The 18,898-nt window shown below is 39.4% G+C and overlaps 1 protein-coding gene across 2 annotated transcripts; it reads left to right on the top strand.

Moving 5' to 3' along the window:
• Nucleotides 1-86: 86 nt before the first annotated feature.
• LOC311275213 (guanine nucleotide-binding protein G(q) subunit alpha-like) lies at nt 87-17,983 on the top strand. 2 transcript variants are annotated; one of them, XM_084383557.1, is made up of 8 exons: nt 87-452; nt 647-804; nt 6,980-7,164; nt 11,384-11,538; nt 11,847-11,975; nt 13,204-13,333; nt 13,856-14,009; nt 15,622-17,983. In XM_084383557.1, exons 2-8 carry the CDS (start codon nt 669-671, stop codon nt 15,810-15,812), a joined length of 1,080 nt encoding a protein of 359 aa, XP_084239683.1. In that variant the 5' UTR covers nt 87-452; nt 647-668; the 3' UTR covers nt 15,813-17,983. The 2 variants fall into 2 exon arrangements, with proteins under 2 accessions (XP_084239683.1, XP_084239682.1); XM_084383556.1 differs by having other exon boundaries at nt 87-804.
• The last annotated feature ends 915 nt before the right edge of the window (nt 17,984-18,898 follow it).

Genomic DNA, 18,898 nt, shown 5'->3' with positions numbered 1-18,898 from the left:
TCACATGCATCCGTGGTTTACTATATAACACCGGAAATTAGTTCCCATAATGTAATAGTGAAAGCCCACACGGTTTCCCATCAGAGCACTGCCCTCCGTCACATGCTCACTGCTGGTTGGCGTCCACGCAGGATAGGAGGCAGCAGGACAAACAAGAGCAGGACGGCGGAGCAGGATCAACACGGAGCTTCTCCTGCAGCAACAACACAACGTGGCCTTGGGAGTAGCGTCTGTTTTTGCTCCGGAGGGAAGGACTTCTGCCACTTTTTTCTTATTTCGCGGCGCTATAAAGTGAAACTCCGCCATATTCAGTCCCACCACGCCCGGAGCTTCAGCTACCAGAGGACAGGAGAGGAGGTGGTGGGGAGGGGGGAGAGCCTCGGCTGCTTCACTTCAAATCCACTTAAAGTTGTTGCACAAACTTAATTTCCTCTTCACGAGAGAGGAACAAGGTAATACAAACAGCCTCAGAGGTTAACTTCCTTTAAAATTTACATTTTGTTTCCAGCTCAGGAGAGACAGAGAGAGAGAAAACACAGTTGGCGTACGCAGAGGAGGGGTTAATGAAAATAAATTGACTTTAGGATACTCGGGGGCTTTTTCCTTCCTCTGTAACCGACATTATGTATGTGTGTGTGCCCTGGAGGGGGACGTGTTATCCAGGAGGAATGACTCTGAGCTCCGTGGGGGCTTGCTGCCTCAGCCCAGAGGCCAAAGAGGCTCGCAGGATCAACGATGAGATTGAGAGGCAGCTCCGCCGGGACAAGAGGGACTCCCGACGGGAATACAAGCTCCTTCTGCTGGGTAAGAGACGACACACACCAGCCTCTATGGGAAAACGTGTCTGGTAGGAGAAATAAGCCATTCAGGTCTTATATTTAAGTTTTAAAATAAAATCATATTCTGCCTTAAAAATATGTGGACTTGTCCTTTAATTGGCTTTAAAAGTGCTGGTCAGTTTGTACTGTAAGACCTTTACTGAGTGATTTTTTATTTATTTATGTCTAAATAAACTAAATAAATAAACTATCTTTGTTTTCATGGCTGTATAATCTGAATGAACAAACTGACCTTAAAAGGACGACACAACATCATGCTGTTTTACTTTGTTTATATGTGGCGGACCCTGCCACCCCTGACCTTATTTCCCCCCCGAGAACAGCTTGTTTATGCACTTACGGGAAAAAAATGTATTATCATCTCATTAGTATTGTAAATATTTAAATTCTGAGTTTTAATTTCCTCTCCGAAGCTACATAGTGCCCCTTTAAAGTGTCTGATGTTGATTGTATTCTAGTATCAAAAGTACAAGTAAAAGTAAATTATACATATTTTCGCATTTATGTATACACTGTATACTATGAGTCAGTTGATTATTGATTATCAAGTTGAATAATCAGCATTTTTCTGATTATTGGAATCAGTGTTTTTTAAAAAAAAAATCAGATTGTCAATTAAATAAGTTGAATTAAATAGGTGCTCATTTGGCTCTCATGCAACATGTAATCTAATAATTAACTAGTGGCTTAAGTTATTAGATTAATGTAGTACTAAATACAATATTTACCTCTACAAAGTACCAGTACTTGAGTAGATGTTCGTAGTTACACTCCATCACTGCTCATAATGCATTAGAGAGGCCCCTTTTTCAGAGTCACATTATATTGTGATACTGGTGCATAAACATGTTAAAACTTCATTTAAAATTTTCTCTGGTTGAAAGTAACTTGCTTATTTACTCAAGTACTGTACTTGAGGACAATTTTGAGGTACTTGAACTCAAGTATTTCCATTATGTGCTGCTTCACACATTTGTTCCACTAGAAATCAGAGAGACTTTCTGCTCCACTTCATTTATTTCACAGCTGTAGTTACTTTAAAGGTCAAGATTTTACAATTAAAACATCACTCGATAAAGTAAAATACATTGTAGCTCGAACGACTCAACAGCAGTAGTGACAGAAATATTCAGATCCTTTTACTCAAGTAAAAATACCAACGCAACAATACGATACTTTTACTTCAGTGTGTGGATTGATGCATTAACATGTTCATCACTTTCATGTTGAAGCTGGTAAAGGTGCTTTAACTGCTCTATTTAGTTTGGTAGCTCGTAATCAATACAGTTTTATCCTAATCTGTAATATTACGTCATAATTTAATTGTTGATACAGCTATAATTTCTAAATCTGCAAAGTAACTAGAAAATAAAGTTGTAATTATAAAGTTAAATGTAAAGTTAAATTTAAAATCTCTTCATAGCACTTCATACATTTTAGGAGAGGGCAACACAATCAAATATCACAATATTTCAGACCAAATACCTTTGATATTAATTCTGTATTGTAGGGATGACTGTTGTTGCTTTCACTAGATATTACCTAAATGAGATTTTTGATAAATACTATATATATTACTATATAATAATCAGTAATGCGCATATATTGGGTAAAGACAAGTATTAGAGCAGGTACAACAGTCTGATAAGTTCAGAGCTTTACTGTAATGCAGCCTTTAAAACCAGGAGAAGACAACACTTCAAATCACAAATCCAAAATCACAAATCCAAAATCTAAGATTACATATAGTCTCATATCACAATAAGGATATAAAAACTATAAATTGCCCAATCCTAGTAATTATTAATGCATCAACACATATTAGTTACTTATTGTATACATGTATTAGTTATTTATTAGTGTAATTAGTTACTATAGCTGTAAAATGTATGTAAGGAAGTAATAAGCACAATATTTTCTTCCTTAAAGTGGGCGAGATGAAGTATTAAACAGCAGTAAATCACTTAAGTATCCAAAAACTGTGCTTCAGTGCAGTACTTGATGTGCATACTTTCCTTCATTAGCTATAAATTAACTAATTTAAACCAAAAAAAAGTGACTAAATCCTTTAGCTAATTGGAAAATGCTTGGACTGCTACAGTAAACATCCATTTTCAGGAGTGAAAGTATCCATAATGCATTAGAGTGGCCCCCGTCAGAGTCACGTTACATTATAGTGTGTTAGCTTATTATTACTGAAGCATCAGCTTGTAAATAGTCTGACTCAGCGGATGGAGGCTGTTGTGCTGTGTGTTCAGGCTCCATTCTCCTCTTTTCTTTTTTCTGCTTTGTTACTGTTTTTAAAAAAAAATAACTTTATTTAATTTAGCTTTAATTTAATTGTATTTTGCAGTGATCCCTCATTTATGGATATCAAACACTTGTGACAAAGACACGTAAGGGAGGGCAGGATATTTTACAGTTTAACAATAAACTTTATGGGCTAAAATGACAGCAGTCATGAATGAGTAAAACTTAATTGGGAATTTAATGATTATAAATAACTCCGAGCATCTTTTTCTGCATTATATTATTAATATAATGATGCATATCGGACAACATATACACCGATACTGATATAAGGCCAATATCAGCCAAAAATATTTGCCAAGCGATACATCAGTCAAGCTCTAGTTAAGTTACTCAAGCACTGTACTTAAGGACAATTTTGAGGTACTTGTACTTGTCCTTTGTACTCAACTTCATTAATTTCACAGCTGTTGTTGCTTTTCAGATTGAGACTTTAGGGTTGAAATATCAGTATCAGTTGATAAAATATGAGGCATTAAAGCTCAAACTACCCTAGTAGCTGTTCAGATCCTTGACTCAAGTAAAAATACCAATGCAACGATATAAAAGTACTCCATTACAAGTGAAAGTCCTGCATTTAAACCCTACCTCAGATGCTTCGGTTGTCAAACAGTTAAAAAATTAAGCAATGGGAGAAGTTGAAGAGAGGAAATCACCTTTGGTGGAACTGAAAACAACAACACAACATCTGTAACAAAGCATCTAGTGTTATAGACAGACGATGTATCTTTTGTAGGTCAAATCTGAATCTGCGAAATATTTAGAAACTATAGCTTTCAGATTAATCTTGTTGATTAAAAACGCAGAGGGTAAATACTCAGATAAAGTACAAGTATCTCAGAATTGTACCAAAGTGCACCGCAGCACTGAAGTAAATGTAATAATACCACACATATACTTTTACTTAATTAAGATTTTTAAGACACAACTTTTCCTTTTAGTAACTTTTTCTTAAGTAGGGATCTCAATACTTCAGAAATGTATTAAAAGTTCCTCACAGTAAGTAAATAAATAAATAAATAAATAGATGAACAAATCCTTGACTTAATTGGCCTTGAAAGTACTTGAGTGTGTAATGATGTGTTTGTAGCTAAATATGAACAGTTAATGTGCGCTGTAAAAATGATGCAGCTGTGTCTGGTCACAGTACAGCAAACCACAGAAAACTCCAGAGCAATATCACAGTGGGTCCAAACACATTAATTATTATTACCGGGAGTGTGAGAAGGACTCTGATCCTGTACTTTAATCTGACAACACGATGTATAAATACTCCATCACAAGTTAAAGCAGTGCAGTGAAAATGCCACAAAAGTATCAGACCTATAACTACTTAAAATTTAAAAGGAAAGATACTCATGCAAGATTTCTTTAACCATATTATTGATTATTATTTCTGATGCATTGATGTGTAAGTTGATTTTTCTGTTGCAGCTGGTTGAGAGGGCTCTAACTTTAATTATTTCATACAGGCCTAGTGCTTGAAAGTTATTTTTATAGTACTTACTATAGTAATCTTAATCTTTAAAGTAACTATACAGCTGTTAAATTAATGTAGTGGAGTAAAAGTACTTTTCTTTGCCAAAGCAATGTCGAACAAAACAGCAAAGAATCAAACACTCAAGTAAATCATAAGCACCTCAAGTACAGTAAATGTGCTTCCATCACTGATTATAACCACCTATTGAGCAGACGCACAATAGTCTGAACCGGTGTGGTCTTGGATGGCCACATTTTATTTGTATTTTAGGATGATTAAAGGATGCTTCAGCAATATCTGTGAGTTAAGTGTAAGGTGTAGTTGCTGACATGCTGGTTATTCTGCTTTCAGAAATGATTGACTCATGCTGACTGCGTAACCACCCTTTAAGGTTCAAAAGTCGGATGTGTAGCTTCAGTGCTCTGAAAACAATGACTGCATACTTAAAAGAAGAGTAAAATATCTAGATTTAGATCAATCAGAATAATCATATGAAGTGTAAACCCTTAAATAAATCCATCCGATGTTTAAAAGTTCTCCAAATTACATACCAAAGTGACACACTTTGTTTTCAGTTCACTCTGAATGTGGCTAACGAATGCTCTCATTTCCACTTCGTCAGCCACAGGAGAGGAAATGCTGCAACTTCTAGTTCAGCTTTTTCAAGAGACATGCAGCCACTGTTTGTAAAACTTGACTCAAAGAGTAAATACAAGACCCACAGGGCCCGAGAAGAAAATAAAACCCAGACTACTGTAATAAAACTACTTCCAAGATTGCATAAGAGTGCGATGTGAAAGTACTCAACACACAGTACGACAAACACTTGTTGCCTTTGCTTTTGTTAATTTAGACAGCCGCTTACGTACAATTTTTGAATTGTCTTTTTTCATGATGTTATTTCTAAGTGTATACATCTAATTAATGTAAAATGCCTGTTTGATGCACACATATCTTATTAATAACAACACTTTCACTAACATTAGTTTGGAGACCTAATTTACCAGCTTGACTTTACCCAAAACTACCAGTTAGTGTGAGATGTCGCTGTTGTGTAGATATCAAAGACACTAGCAAAGCAACACAGTACATGAAATAAGCACAACAAAAGGTCTGTACAGGTCGGACCATCGTGTTTCACTATTTGTCTTGAAATGTTAAAGTAACGGCTGAAAATTGCGACAGAAATAAACAAGTTTGACAATTTCACACGTCCTCGCAATTGAAATGAACTGCCGATTGTGACCTGGAAGTGACTGTGGCGGTGAAATAATATTTACTGTAGCCACCATCCTAGTTTAGCATATTAGTAAGCTAATATTTGCTCATTTGCACTAAACACAAAGTGCAGGTGAGGTTGATCGAGTGTCAGAAACCAAAATCTGAGACAAACTGAACTTTTTACTAGACAATGAAAGGCAGAAAACAAGAAATATGAACATCTCGGTGGCACATGAGGAAACATCATGCTATGACCAGCGTGTAGGATTCATCCTCTGGGCACCATGAATATCTGTACCAAAGTCCATCGTTATCCATCCAATAGTTGGCAAGATACTTCAGTCTGGACCAAAGTGGTAGACAGACAGTCTGACATCGCCATCGAAAGAGCTGTGTGCCGTTAGCCGCTAGCATGGCTAATAATAAAACTATTAAAAATGCATCAATGAACCAATCCCACACACAACATCCTGCTGCCATAGATACTGTTGCACCAAAATCTAATGAGCTGAAAATAGTCCACAACAAATCTACTTATGTTTGAGGTGTTTGCTAAAAACAGGAAGAGTTTTACAGAACTGATTGCCGCAGACATGAAAGGGAAATCGTTTAGCATCGAAGGACAGACTGATGCATTGCTTTTTTCTTTTATTGGTATTTGTTTGCAATAAAAAAAAATCCATATAATAATATCAGCCATATCCATTAAGTCAGTATGAGTCTGTAACATAATGCTCTGTTTAAAGCAACCGAATCGGCAGAAGACATGTCTCCCACATATGTGTCAAAACATTTCTTTATGTTCAATTTAAAATTTTCAATTTTATGTTGTGACACCGCTGTGCCTATGATCTGGTTAGGCTTAAGCACAAAAACCACAAAGGGTTAGGAAAAGATCACGTTTTGTCTTAAAATACCTGTTCTCCTTAAAAATATCCTGCGGTGTCACACTTCCAAACGCAGTCTTGAACTGTGGTCGTTGGTTTGGCAGCCTTCTCACCTGTAACTCTACTGCCATCCCCTCCTCCCCTAGACATGAAAGTCAGGACAGAAACATGCTAGCATGACACATTTTATAGAGATGTCGATACGACTGGGCCGTCTAAATATATCTGTGCTGTCTGTTTAGGAACTGGTGAAAGCGGGAAGAGCACTTTCATCAAGCAGATGAGGATCATCCACGGCCGTGGGTACTCTGAAGAGGACAAGAGAGGCTTCACCAGGCTGGTCTACCAGAACATCTTCACAGCCATGCAGGCCATGATCCAGGCCATGAGCACGTTACAGATCCCCTACAAGTATGAAAAGAACAAGGTAGACCAGACTGTTGTCTCTCTGTCCTTTCTTTACTGCTTCACACAGACACAATGAGTAAGAGGATTTGCCACACTCACTGTCTCTTAGAAGCACGTACAAGGTTTACATGTCTCAGACACTGACAGAGCCTGCAGTGTGTATTCAGGGTGAAGCACTTCTGGTAATTTGCAACGGTGTTTAGTTTTGCAATCCCGCTGCTGGAGAGTTTTGTCTATTTACGGAAAGTACATATGATGTTACACCGCGGGCATGTGAAGACAGGTACTCCTGAGCCAAACACAAGTAAGGGACAAAAGGGGAAGGGAGACCGAGAACTCCACATTAATCATACAGGAATCTGTTCCTTTCATACCAACAGTAGGAGCTTATTAATCACACAAAGGTGCTGGTGCACACAAACACAAGTTAAAGTACCAGGTAATGGTGACACACCGGCAGGAGTCCACATCCTGTGTCGTGTGACAGGAGAAAGAGGGAGGCTTCGTGTGGCTTTCATGGACCATTGGTGGCATTAACCAAGTCTGAGTCAGCATTTTGTTTTGTTTAGTGGAAGCTCGCAGGATGACACTGTTTGTCAATGAGCGTGCAGTTATGAGTGCTCAAGTGCAGAGTGCAGGGCGGAGAGGTCGAGAGGCACTTCTCCAAACCCCTCCTCAAACAGAGAGTCTGCAAGTGTTGTTATGGCCCCGCAGTGAGCGAGACACTCAGAGTTTGGAGGGTGGCGTCTCCTTGGTCTCGCCTTTCCAAAGAAAAGAAGACACAGGCAAAAGTGTCAGAAATTAATTAGATTGTGTGTTTATCTGCTGTAATAAAGCCTAAGCATGTTTGGCTAACAAGCTAATTGTCTATAGTAGAACATTACCAAAGTCCTTACAGGCGCATCTTGTCATTCGACAGCCATCTGGGCAGTTATTTGTCGGACCGACCAACAGAGTGACCTATAGAGCTGCAGGTTGTAGCTAAAAAGCCCTATTCACAATATCACATCCACTTTGTGTTATATCTCCATTGTGTGGAAGTTTGGGGACGCTGTGTTCATCAGACACAATTGTTAGTCTTCATCCAGAAAGCTTTTTCTCGTGACGGTAACCATAAATATCATAAATCTTGACCTTTGTCTCGCTTGTACAAATATGCAGGCTATGCAGCCAGACCGACTTATGCTAAAATGAAATGTTTATTTTGCCTGGGCCCTGCCCCTTTTTATTCTTTTGGCATGCTATCCACTTGATGGCCATCGAGTAAACATAGGATAAGTACCACTTATACAGAGTCAACTGTAAACAATACAAAAAATCTCAGTAAGGGGGACAAGGCTTAGCTAACAGTCGGTTGGATGCATTGAATATTAGAGTTAGAGGTAAGAGTGAGTGAGCTTTTAGGAAACTGCTCTGAGTGTTTTAATTGCTCTCAGAGAACACACAAAGAAAAGAGTTAAAAATGACAAACAGACACTGACACAGCAGTTCCTAAGAATCCCTTTAATTTATCCCTTGGAGAAGGGCGGGAGCATGAAAACGGTGAAGCAGGAGCCGTTAAAATCAATTGTAAAAGATACATGAAAAGGGACAGGCCTTTGAGGGCACGGCTTTCCCCATAAATGTAACAAAAAAGTAATGAAACTTCTCAGGCCGTTTGAACACACAGGCTTACAAGCTCTGGTAGCAATTTGAATCAGGCTAACAACGGAAAAACAGGAAAATTGCTTCCTACTACTTCTGTACTGCGTGTATTGGCTCATGCATTCGAGGGTGGCTTCCCCATAAATGTAAAACACAAAACCAACCAAACTTCTCAGGCTGTTTTGAACACAGACTCACAAGCTCTGGTAGCAATCTGAATCAGCCAAAAAGCAGAATAACAGGAAAATGACTTCCCTTTACTTCCCAAACATCGGAGATATGACTCAACAAGCATCTTGGCAGATAGTATTGTTTTCATTGTTAACATTGCTGTAATAAACTGTTTTTTTCCAATTTACATTGTGCCAAGATCAATTTCATAATGCTGGATTTTACCACAGTATGGCAGGACTCACAATCTCTCTTTTCTTATCGCTACAGTCATGGAAGAAACCATGTGGACGTGATACACAGCTGTCCATCCACAAAATGACTTGCAGTATGTCTGCAGAAGCTCCTTGTGCAATAAGGCTGTTTATTGATTAGTAAATAGACTCAGAGTAATACGCCACCCATAAAAGTCCATTTAAAGTGCTCCGAAAAGCTCGAGAAGTTTTTCCCTAAGTGTTTCCTTTTCGAGCTGATCGATTGCACTGTGGGTCCACAACTCATGCGCGGTAAGGGAAATATTTATTATTAATCAGACACAAATTAAGCAATTAAGGGTGAGATGGAGAGATTGGGAATTACGGGAAGACACAGGACATCCGTTTAAGAACCCAGAACCGAGACCTATGAATCAAGTGTAAACCCACCAACACCTCACCCACTGGTTTGTGGACTCTTTAAAGGAACAATATGTAGGAATTGTAGCTGAAAACATTCAAAAAACAACATTGATTTCTATGTATTAGAATGCAGAGATATCTACTAAAGTGAGCATGCTCACCAGCTAGCCCTGGCCCATCCCAGTCCAAAGTCCTGTGGTGCCCGAGCTCCCAGTCCAAACAGCTAGCTGCACAGCTAAGTGAGCTGACTTGCTATTGGCAGCCACAGTTAGCGGTTACCTTCGTGCCCTCTATTTGTTTTGTGTATGAATTTGACAGGTAGTTCTTACATAAGCCTCGAGTTTGGCATTACGGCAGTCGCCGTCTTGGTTTTTTGTAGCCAGAAGTGACCATGTTTGGAAGAAAGGGTGGAGCCAGGGAGGATATTCTGATTGGATCTGACAGAGAGGGTGGTGACACACCTTGGAAAATGTTTACTGAGGTTATAAATCAGTCGAGAAGTAGGGTCATTTTATCATAAGCTTACATACCATTACCTCTTTTTGAAAGCAGGGGAGTCGCCCCCTGCTGGCCACTGGACATAATGCAGGTTAAAGGACTTTGGAAGCTCTGTCCATATTTTATACAGTCTATGCCACGAAAGCATACGAGTAGTGAGTCGTTGTGCAGCACATTATTGTTGCATTAGTTGACTGTGGGTGGCTTGTGGTCCGGGATTATAGCAGGAGTCAGATGTCTGTTTCTGTAAGCGTGTAAAGTTAGTTGTATTGTTGTTTGTCATTCATGTATGAAGGCGTGTTTGCTCTGTGAAGTGTGCCATATTTGTACGTTTAAACAGTGTGAATGGCTTTATGATCAACTTTTTATCTCATCTCGTCTTATCTAACTATTATGTGCTTTTACATATGTAATGACTGGTTTGATGCAGCTGTTCCCTTAATTCAAGACAGATTTCTCCCACGGGAGACATTAAAGGAACCTCAAACCTCATACCTTAATTTGATCGGCGCAGCTCGAGTCTACAAATGCAAAGTGATTCGAGTGGTGCCGATGAGTCAGCAGGGAATGAGTGCTGAGAGCTCAGCGTAATCATATAAGTTACATAACATAATTGATGAACAACAACTGTTAATAAACATTCTTGGTTGGCTTCAGTCAGACTGAATGCTCTTTAAAGGCCGTCTGTGAACGAGGTTAAAGTTCAAATCATTTGAACTCTCGATGCTTAAAGGGTAGGTTCACCCAAAACTTAAGATTCAGTTTTGAAGTGGAGTTTCACAGCAACACAGCTTTGCAGCATTCTCCTGAACAACTAATGTAAATCATTAAATGGCTCCTTACAGCTTATTTGGCATAATCCAAGTCACTGGTAGCCCCAAGATCCCAAACTGATTACAAAGGATGTTATTTACACCTTTGAGGCATGGTTGAACTTGTGCACCCACTTGAGACGGCATGTGCGCTAACACTGTTGGCTTAACAACTACAGTGAACATCTTGGCTTTAAAAAGGGTGTTAATAACATCTTTTCAAGTCAATTTAGGATCCCATGACAACAAGTCTTCATCTACTTCAGTTGCTTAGGAGACTGGAGACTTTTGTGGACTACTTTGCATCTGTATTGGGATGACTGAGTTTTCATTTTTGGTAGCACTGCTGCAAGGTTTGGCATCACCTCTCTGACCATCTCTCATCATAGGTATATCCTACTGGTGATCACGTGTAGACAACCACATATTATTCGGTATGGAAGCAAACGTTCTTGTTTCTAATCACAGGTTTCCATGTTGTTCTGATGTTATTCAGGCAAACGCCAGTATTGTCAGTGCGGTCGATGTGGAGAAGGTCACAACAATGAAGAACCCTTGTGTGGACGCCATCAAGAGCCTGTGGAGTGACCCGGGCATCCAGGAATGTTACAATCGGAAGAGGGAATACCAGCTCTCCGACTCGGCCAAATAGTGAGTGTGCGCAGAAACTCCTCGGACAGCGCCAAATAGTTTCCACTGTTTCATCTGCCAGTTGTCTGGTTAATGTGCTCAGAGGCTTCAGGTTAAGTGTTTATTCCATTTAAGGTTGTTGATAAAAGGCTCGAAAGCAAAGAAACACCTTTTAAATTCTCACTGAAGAATCCATTATAGTGAAATGGCCGAAACAGAAACATCCATGACTTGAATATTTTACAATAAATGTCTCTTTTGTCCCTCTCCTGGTTCTATATCACTCTCTGTAACTGCTTTTGCTTTATTTTCCGGTCCTCTGTTTATAGCTATCTGAATGACTTGGATAGGATTGCTGATACTCGCTATCTGCCAACGCAGCAGGATGTTCTGAGGGTCAGGGTGCCCACAACAGGTATTATAGAGTACCCCTTTGACCTGGAGAACGTGGTGTTTAGGTGAGTGTTTTTATGTTGTTGTTATATTATATAATGTAATGGTTTTATTGCAGCTTGGACCATAAACATAAAAAGACGTGCTTGGGAGTTGGCGCGGCCAATATAGATAAAATCTAATATCATAGTGTGTGTAGTGTCCTGATACTGATGTGCTGTGGAAAGTAGATAAAGTGTTTGTCGAGGGAATGAGATGATGGGATTGTCTGTTTTTTAGCTCATACGTGTAACCAAGTAACTGATAAATCAATGCATATCATCACATTGATGCAAAAATCCCATTTGTCCCACTCATTTACTGTATTAAGTTAAAACTCTACCAGTTGTACGTTATTGTCGTGTCAGCCAACCTCCCTCCATTCCTCTAAGGATGACTAACAGCGTTCCAGTCAGCCTGGATTGGACTTTGTGTTTAGTGTGCTACTAAATGTTAGCATGTTAGCATTCCTAAATGGTGAACATGATGACAGATGAGAGCTCACTGACTGTATTCCCAAATCGCGTAATGTTCCTTCAAATTTCCCATAACAGACTGTGACACATGTATGAGCAAGAGGGTCAAAGTTCATGTCTTAATGTTATGGTGAAGTTGTATATGTCGTGCAGCAGTACATATTTTGTAAGGGCAGCTGCTGTATGTACTACAAGTAAAAAGAAACAGCATGAGATTTGGACTGCAGCCCTGGTGATCATTATACCCACCAGCATGTTAGTGTCGTCATATCGAATGCTAGCATTTATCAGAGCACCGCTGTGCCCAAGTAGAGCCTTACACCGCTGCTAGCAAGACTGCAGACTCTCGTCTCTTCCTGTGTCAGCATAGTCGTGGAAGTACAGACATTAATGGGAAGCCATTATGTCTTGTTAGTCTTGTTTGAGCACAGCCGGACCTCATTTTGCAGTTAATTGACAGAGATCCATGATCGTATTTTGCCCGGTTAGACTGTATTATCACAAGCTTCATTAGCTGTGTGATATTGGCTGATTTTGGAAGTTAAATTGGTATCATTTAAGGGATCTGAAAACATTTAAATGTCTCCTTTTTGAAACTGGGAGATTATCTGAGGAAGTGAAACTTTATTTTCCCACAATTTAACCTTGAGGCCATAAATGCAAATGCTGTTTAAGAGCTTTAAAGCACCTTACCAAACAGAGATTTTAGATAATGTCAGTAATACAGATAAGGCTGTGAATTGGTTTTCTTAATGTTCGGTTGAACTTGTGGCTTCAGGATGGTGGATGTAGGCGGCCAGCGTTCAGAGAGGAGGAAGTGGATTCACTGTTTCGAGAATGTCACCTCCATCATGTTCCTGGTGGCGCTCAGCGAGTACGATCAGGTCCTCGTTGAGTCCGTCAATGAGGTGAGATGCCTACACAATTATATTCAACAGTCACAACATTATCTCCTTCTATAGATTTGTTAGTCTGTGCATGAGTAAAGAAAGAGGGGCTCTCTTTGGGATGATCAGGAAATCACATGGAGGGATACAAAGGGACATTGTTTCTTTTGTTTAAGGCCAAACCTGTTGGGTGGAGAAGATGACCTAGATTTTTCCCCAGCACTAGTCTGCTTTCTCTCTCTCTCTCTCTCTCTCTCTCTCTCTCTTTCTTTCTCTCTGGTCACATTGATAAACCTCATCCCGACCCTCTATGGTGGCAGTGCACGTAGTCCATCTGCAGGGGGAGCTCTTTAGTCGCTCTGTTCAGCAGAGTGCACCTCTCAGCAAGGCTTGTTCACTTCATGAGATTACCACCGATTGAATCTGCTCGCACAGACAATCACTGCTGAAGTACTGCTGTCGAACGCTATATCTGATTTCATATTGATGCTCATGCCCGTGCTGAGGTGTTTGTGTTGTGTGTTTTCTTGTGTTTTTTTAAAGAATCGCATGGAGGAAAGCATGGCCTTGTTCCGGACAATCATAACCTACAAGTGGTTCAAAGAGTCCTCAGTCATCTTGTTCCTCAACAAGATAGATTTACTGAAGGAGAAAATCATGTACTCGCATTTGGTCGACTACTTCCCTGAATATGACGGTAAGGGGACAGTGATCAAAAATGCAGCAGAGGATGATGGTGTTTAGGTTTGAAGCAACATTATGAAGGCCTGATCAAGCAACTCGGTCTGTTGTTGGTTTATTTAGATTTGCTGCTGCCACTACATATAGTTTGAGAAGAAGAAATCACACTCTTCCTTTTACAGATGAGAAGTTAAAAACACACTCTACCTAATTCAGTACACTCAGTGGTTTTGCTAATATAGCCAACCGCTTACGGGTATGACCAGCAGCTCACATGGGCTAATGTTAACTGGTATTAATTAAAAAAATGCAATATGTAACATTTACACTATTATATTTTGTTTAATTGTGCACTTGCATTATCCCAAATGTCCAAACCCAGAGAAATCCGTTATTTTACTCAAGGTTGCGGTGCGTGTCGTTTGGTCGCCTGTCGCTGTAACTTTCAGGGAAACATCTGATGATATGTCAGAGAGCGAGTGACTAAATGTGACGTGAATAAAACTTTTACCGTTCTGCCTGAATCACATCAGGTAGTTTTTCATCTGCATTGTTAAAAAAAAAGACAACAGCTCCCGTGATCTCTCGCTACTTCATGGTGTTGTCACGATTTTGGTACTAAATCAAAAAAATCTATCAAAATGAGCTCAACAGCTCATCGAAATCAAAAGCGAGATTAGCGATGCATCCAGTATTTTTTTTTTATCCCTCTTGCATCCAAAGTAAAACACTTCAAAGACAACACAGTTAGCGCACTGGTAGCCTGCAGCTTTCAGACACTTATCCTGTGTGCACAAACAAAATCAACTGACTGGTACCGGAAATGACTCAGACAGCAACAGAGACGTTGGATTTATTTTCTCTTTCAGAGATCCTTTATTGAATTTTTTTTTTTTTTTTTTTTTTTTTTGGGAAGAGGGTTTACTCAGAACAGTTTTGAAAGATTGAACTTTGTAACAAACTGAATTTCCGTATTTCTTCTTTTCGTGGTTTTGTTGAATCACTGCAGGCTGGGTGTTGTGTTGAACTCTTTAATCTTTGTTATTGGTGAATATTATTTGAACCAGGATAAAGTTGAGCTGCTGCTGTAAAATACAGCCATCTTTTTGAAGTAATATTTGAAAACGTAAATAAGAGTTGTCAGGAAGTAAAACCGGTGATCTGTTGATCTTTACAAATCCAGGTACGAAACAGTGGCAAAGATATCAGTGCTGAAAAATAAATACATTCTTAAATCGAATTGAATCTTGACACCCTACAATCTATGTCTTTTGTTTTGTTATTTTAATTAAGAAACCCTTAGCGGCTGTTGTATAGTAGCATATATCTATACAGTTAGCTAACATTAGCCACTATAAGCTACTGGTTGTGCCAGAGGATGTCTGCCTGTATCAGCACGCATTGTACTGATCAAGGGTGTGTTTGATAGCTTATGAACTGACCTTTTCATCCGTAAGAGGAAGTTGCTTTAATTTCCTCTTTCCAAACTAACCGTCTCACTTAAATGCTCTGCAACCATTTTATATTACAGCACTCGCCTGTCTTATATTCCTGAGCGTCTCTGTACCCACTGAAAATGCTACAGTGACTTTCATGTGCTGTTGTTGCCCTCCTTGTCTTTCTGCCAGGTCCCCAGCGGGATGTCGAGGCAGCAAAAGATTTCATCTTGAGTATGTTTGTCAGCCTCAATCCAAACGAGAAAAAAATCATCTACACCCAGTTCACCTGCGCCACAGACACCAACAACATTCGATTTGTCTTCCGCGCGGTGAAGGACCACATCTTGCAGGGCAACCTGGAAGTCTACAACTTGGTTTAAATCGGTGGCGTTGCCGCTGTAATTCAATCGGCTTTGTACAGCTGGCAGCCAGGGGAGCTCTGCAGTGATTCAGTTTGCCTCACACTGCTGCTGAACACTATAATCCAAAACAGGACATTGAGAAGCTACAGAGCTTGTCGCCAAATGACTGTACTACTGATGTATTTCAATTTTTCCTGTTAGGCTCTTTGAAAATGGATGTCTCCAGCTATAATGAAGTGTGTCCTGACAATTAAAGCGCTGCTTTAGTGAGGAGTCTATTACAGTATGCACTCTGAAATTTATGGAGCTCTTTGTGAACGTTTCCGAGCAGTAACAGTATAAATGCACATGGATGGATTGAGAGGGGGGAAAAAAGTATTTCTGTGGCCTCAAAAGCTTCTGAGGACTTGTAATGTACTAGGTCTCTCCTTCAGGGAATCTGTGGAAGTGAATGTAGACTAACTGCAATGCAGCACCTCACATCACTAACCCCAGTTGGTCATAGTTTTTTTTTTTTTTTTAAGTTAAAAACTGTTTGCATCGCTCAACTTAGTTTGTGTCTTGACTTAAAGGGAAACGAGTTATAACGAACACTAATGACACATTTACTATATTGCAGATGTTGATTTGCACACACTGCTTTTTGTAACATTGGTTCTTGTGTTGATATTCTTCATGTGTGTATGGGTATTATCATTTACACAATCTCAATTCGAGTTGCACCAGAGCTTCTCACACGTTGCGTTTATCTGTGATGGCATTATTCGGTCTTAAACCACTTTTCATGACCACAGCATTAATGTACTGTTATGTCATTTAACACACATTTCAAAGGGAATGTTACTATTACCAGATTATGCTTCCTTTTTTTTAAGTCTGTATTTTGTCAAAGCTGTAGAATCAAGTGTTCAGGGACTGTTTTATTGGATTAAAGGGTAACTTCACCAATTTTACACATTAAAGGTGAAATTGATAACATTCATCTGCTAAATGTGGCAGTCCGTCGCCCCCCGTCCATTTCATTCACATCACACGCCGCTGTTGTTCGAATCATCTGCCCCCTCGAGTGCCTGCCAGTGTGTTGCACTAGCTAATGTTGCTAATGCTAGCTAGCTAACGCTAACGTTGCTTATGCTAGTTAATGTTATCGTTGCTAACGCGATTGCCTCACAAACCGTTTTAAAGGAATTCTTACACAGACAAACAAAACAATCATTGCGGACCCAACAAAATTATTATTTTTAATTATTAATTCACAATCAAAATGTTTTAAAGGAGAAGAGATACGTTTATTCTGCACTTTTCAACGTGCTGTGTAGATGTATTAATTTAAAGAAAAAGATTTTTCTTTTGTGGCTCCAGAGGAAGCTGCATGTAATCTGATAAATTGCCTTGAGTGATGTCACTTGATGGCTAACTTGCATTGTGGGTAATGCAGGCAGCAGGTTTTGAAAAACAGTCCATTTGTCGATAATTGCACTCCTATAACACTGTTGGACTCATTATGGCCAGTTTCAAAACAAATGATCAAAATCGATCTTTTTATTCCATGCATTCGTCTTCCTTTTCAAAAATGGGCGCCTACAGTACCCACAATGCAACTTAGCCGCTTAGTGACATCACTAGAGGCAATTAATCAGATTGCATTCAGCTTCCTCTGGAGCCACTAAAAGCTTCATACCACTTTTGTCACATAGTAGTACTCCCCCCAAAACCTGTAATCACACTTTAAACGTGTTTAATTGGTGGAGTTACCCTTTAAAAAGTTTTCTTTCCGAAAAATCTTCTGCTAAAAGGGCTTTAGGACTTTCACCACTATTTATCTGAATGCATATTGTAAATATAACATGGTACAGTACGTTTTTTCACCTTTTCTTGCATCAAGGTCAGCGTTGAAAGGCTAACTGCTATAAAGAGAGAACGGCTCTGTTATATAATCTCTGAGGTATTAAACTAGTGCCTTCTCCAGCTTAATTTATATGCTGTTCAAGGGTATCAAATGCATGAATAAGAAGCTAATGAGAGTGTATCCGCAGCCCTAATGTTTACACGACCCTTCTCTTCTTGTTAGAACTAATTACAGCCTAATTTGAACGGTTTAATTTATGGTTCACTGTCACTGCGATATCTTAATGCAGTCTTAGTGTTTTTAATGTGATTGGATGAATAAACAGAGGTTTTGCCGTTCATTTGTTGTCGCTCAGTTTTTTTTCCCCATCCTTTGTCTTGTGCTTACAAATCAGCTCCAACACAGTGTTTGTTTAGCATTCAAGTGTTTGTCGTCTTGGCTGCTCCGTCGGCTCATCTGGAGCAGTGTTGGTCCCGAAATCCTCCTCTGTGGTACATCCATCTGGCCGGAGCCTGCAGCAGCACTTTTGTTAGAGGTCCATATATTTAGTGTTGTACGCAGGGACTCAGGGATATATGGAGTGGCAAAGAGTGTTTATTTTTGGAGGAGGACGGACACTGAGAGTAATAAAGCAGAAGGACGTGGCACTAGTGATGTGCAGGAGGATGAGGAGGCTGCTGGGCACACTGTGTTGGTCCCTTCCACATTTAATCAATCCAAACCAAAATCCTCCCTGAATATATCTATCAGTCCCAGCTCCAGCCAAATACATAATGCATTATATAACAGGGCTGCAACTAACAATTATTTTTATATACTACACAGCCTGTGGAAACAGTTGTGTAATGGAGATTTCATCAGGGTTATCTCAGATTGGACTTCATTTAAAATTCACACTGTGTTACCATCTGGAGACAGAAAAGTTTTTAACTATTTCTGTCTGTTTCAGTCTGCATTTTACAGTGAAGTCATATAAAACACAGCTTACACCCCCCCATCACCCCATCCCTATCAACTGAGTACAGCCATAGAGAAAATAGACAAAAAATACAATAAAAATGCAGAAAAAGACTAAAATAAATAAAGTAAAAATTAATTAATAGGGTGTTTCTCAGATAAATGTACAAGGTCATAATGTTGCCCGCTCTACTGTAATGTAATCCACCATTAACATCCTGTACATTAAAGGTCTCCATATCAAACATTATCCGTTATCTTTACCATTCACACGTTTGACCCCATCTGGGCTCAACTA

This window comes from Pagrus pagrus (genome assembly GCF_965226575.1).
Source record: "Pagrus pagrus genome assembly, chromosome: 19".
In the NCBI taxonomy this organism is placed as follows: domain Eukaryota; kingdom Metazoa; phylum Chordata; class Actinopteri; order Spariformes; family Sparidae; genus Pagrus; species Pagrus pagrus.
This window is presented reverse-complemented; position numbering and strand designations above follow the sequence as displayed.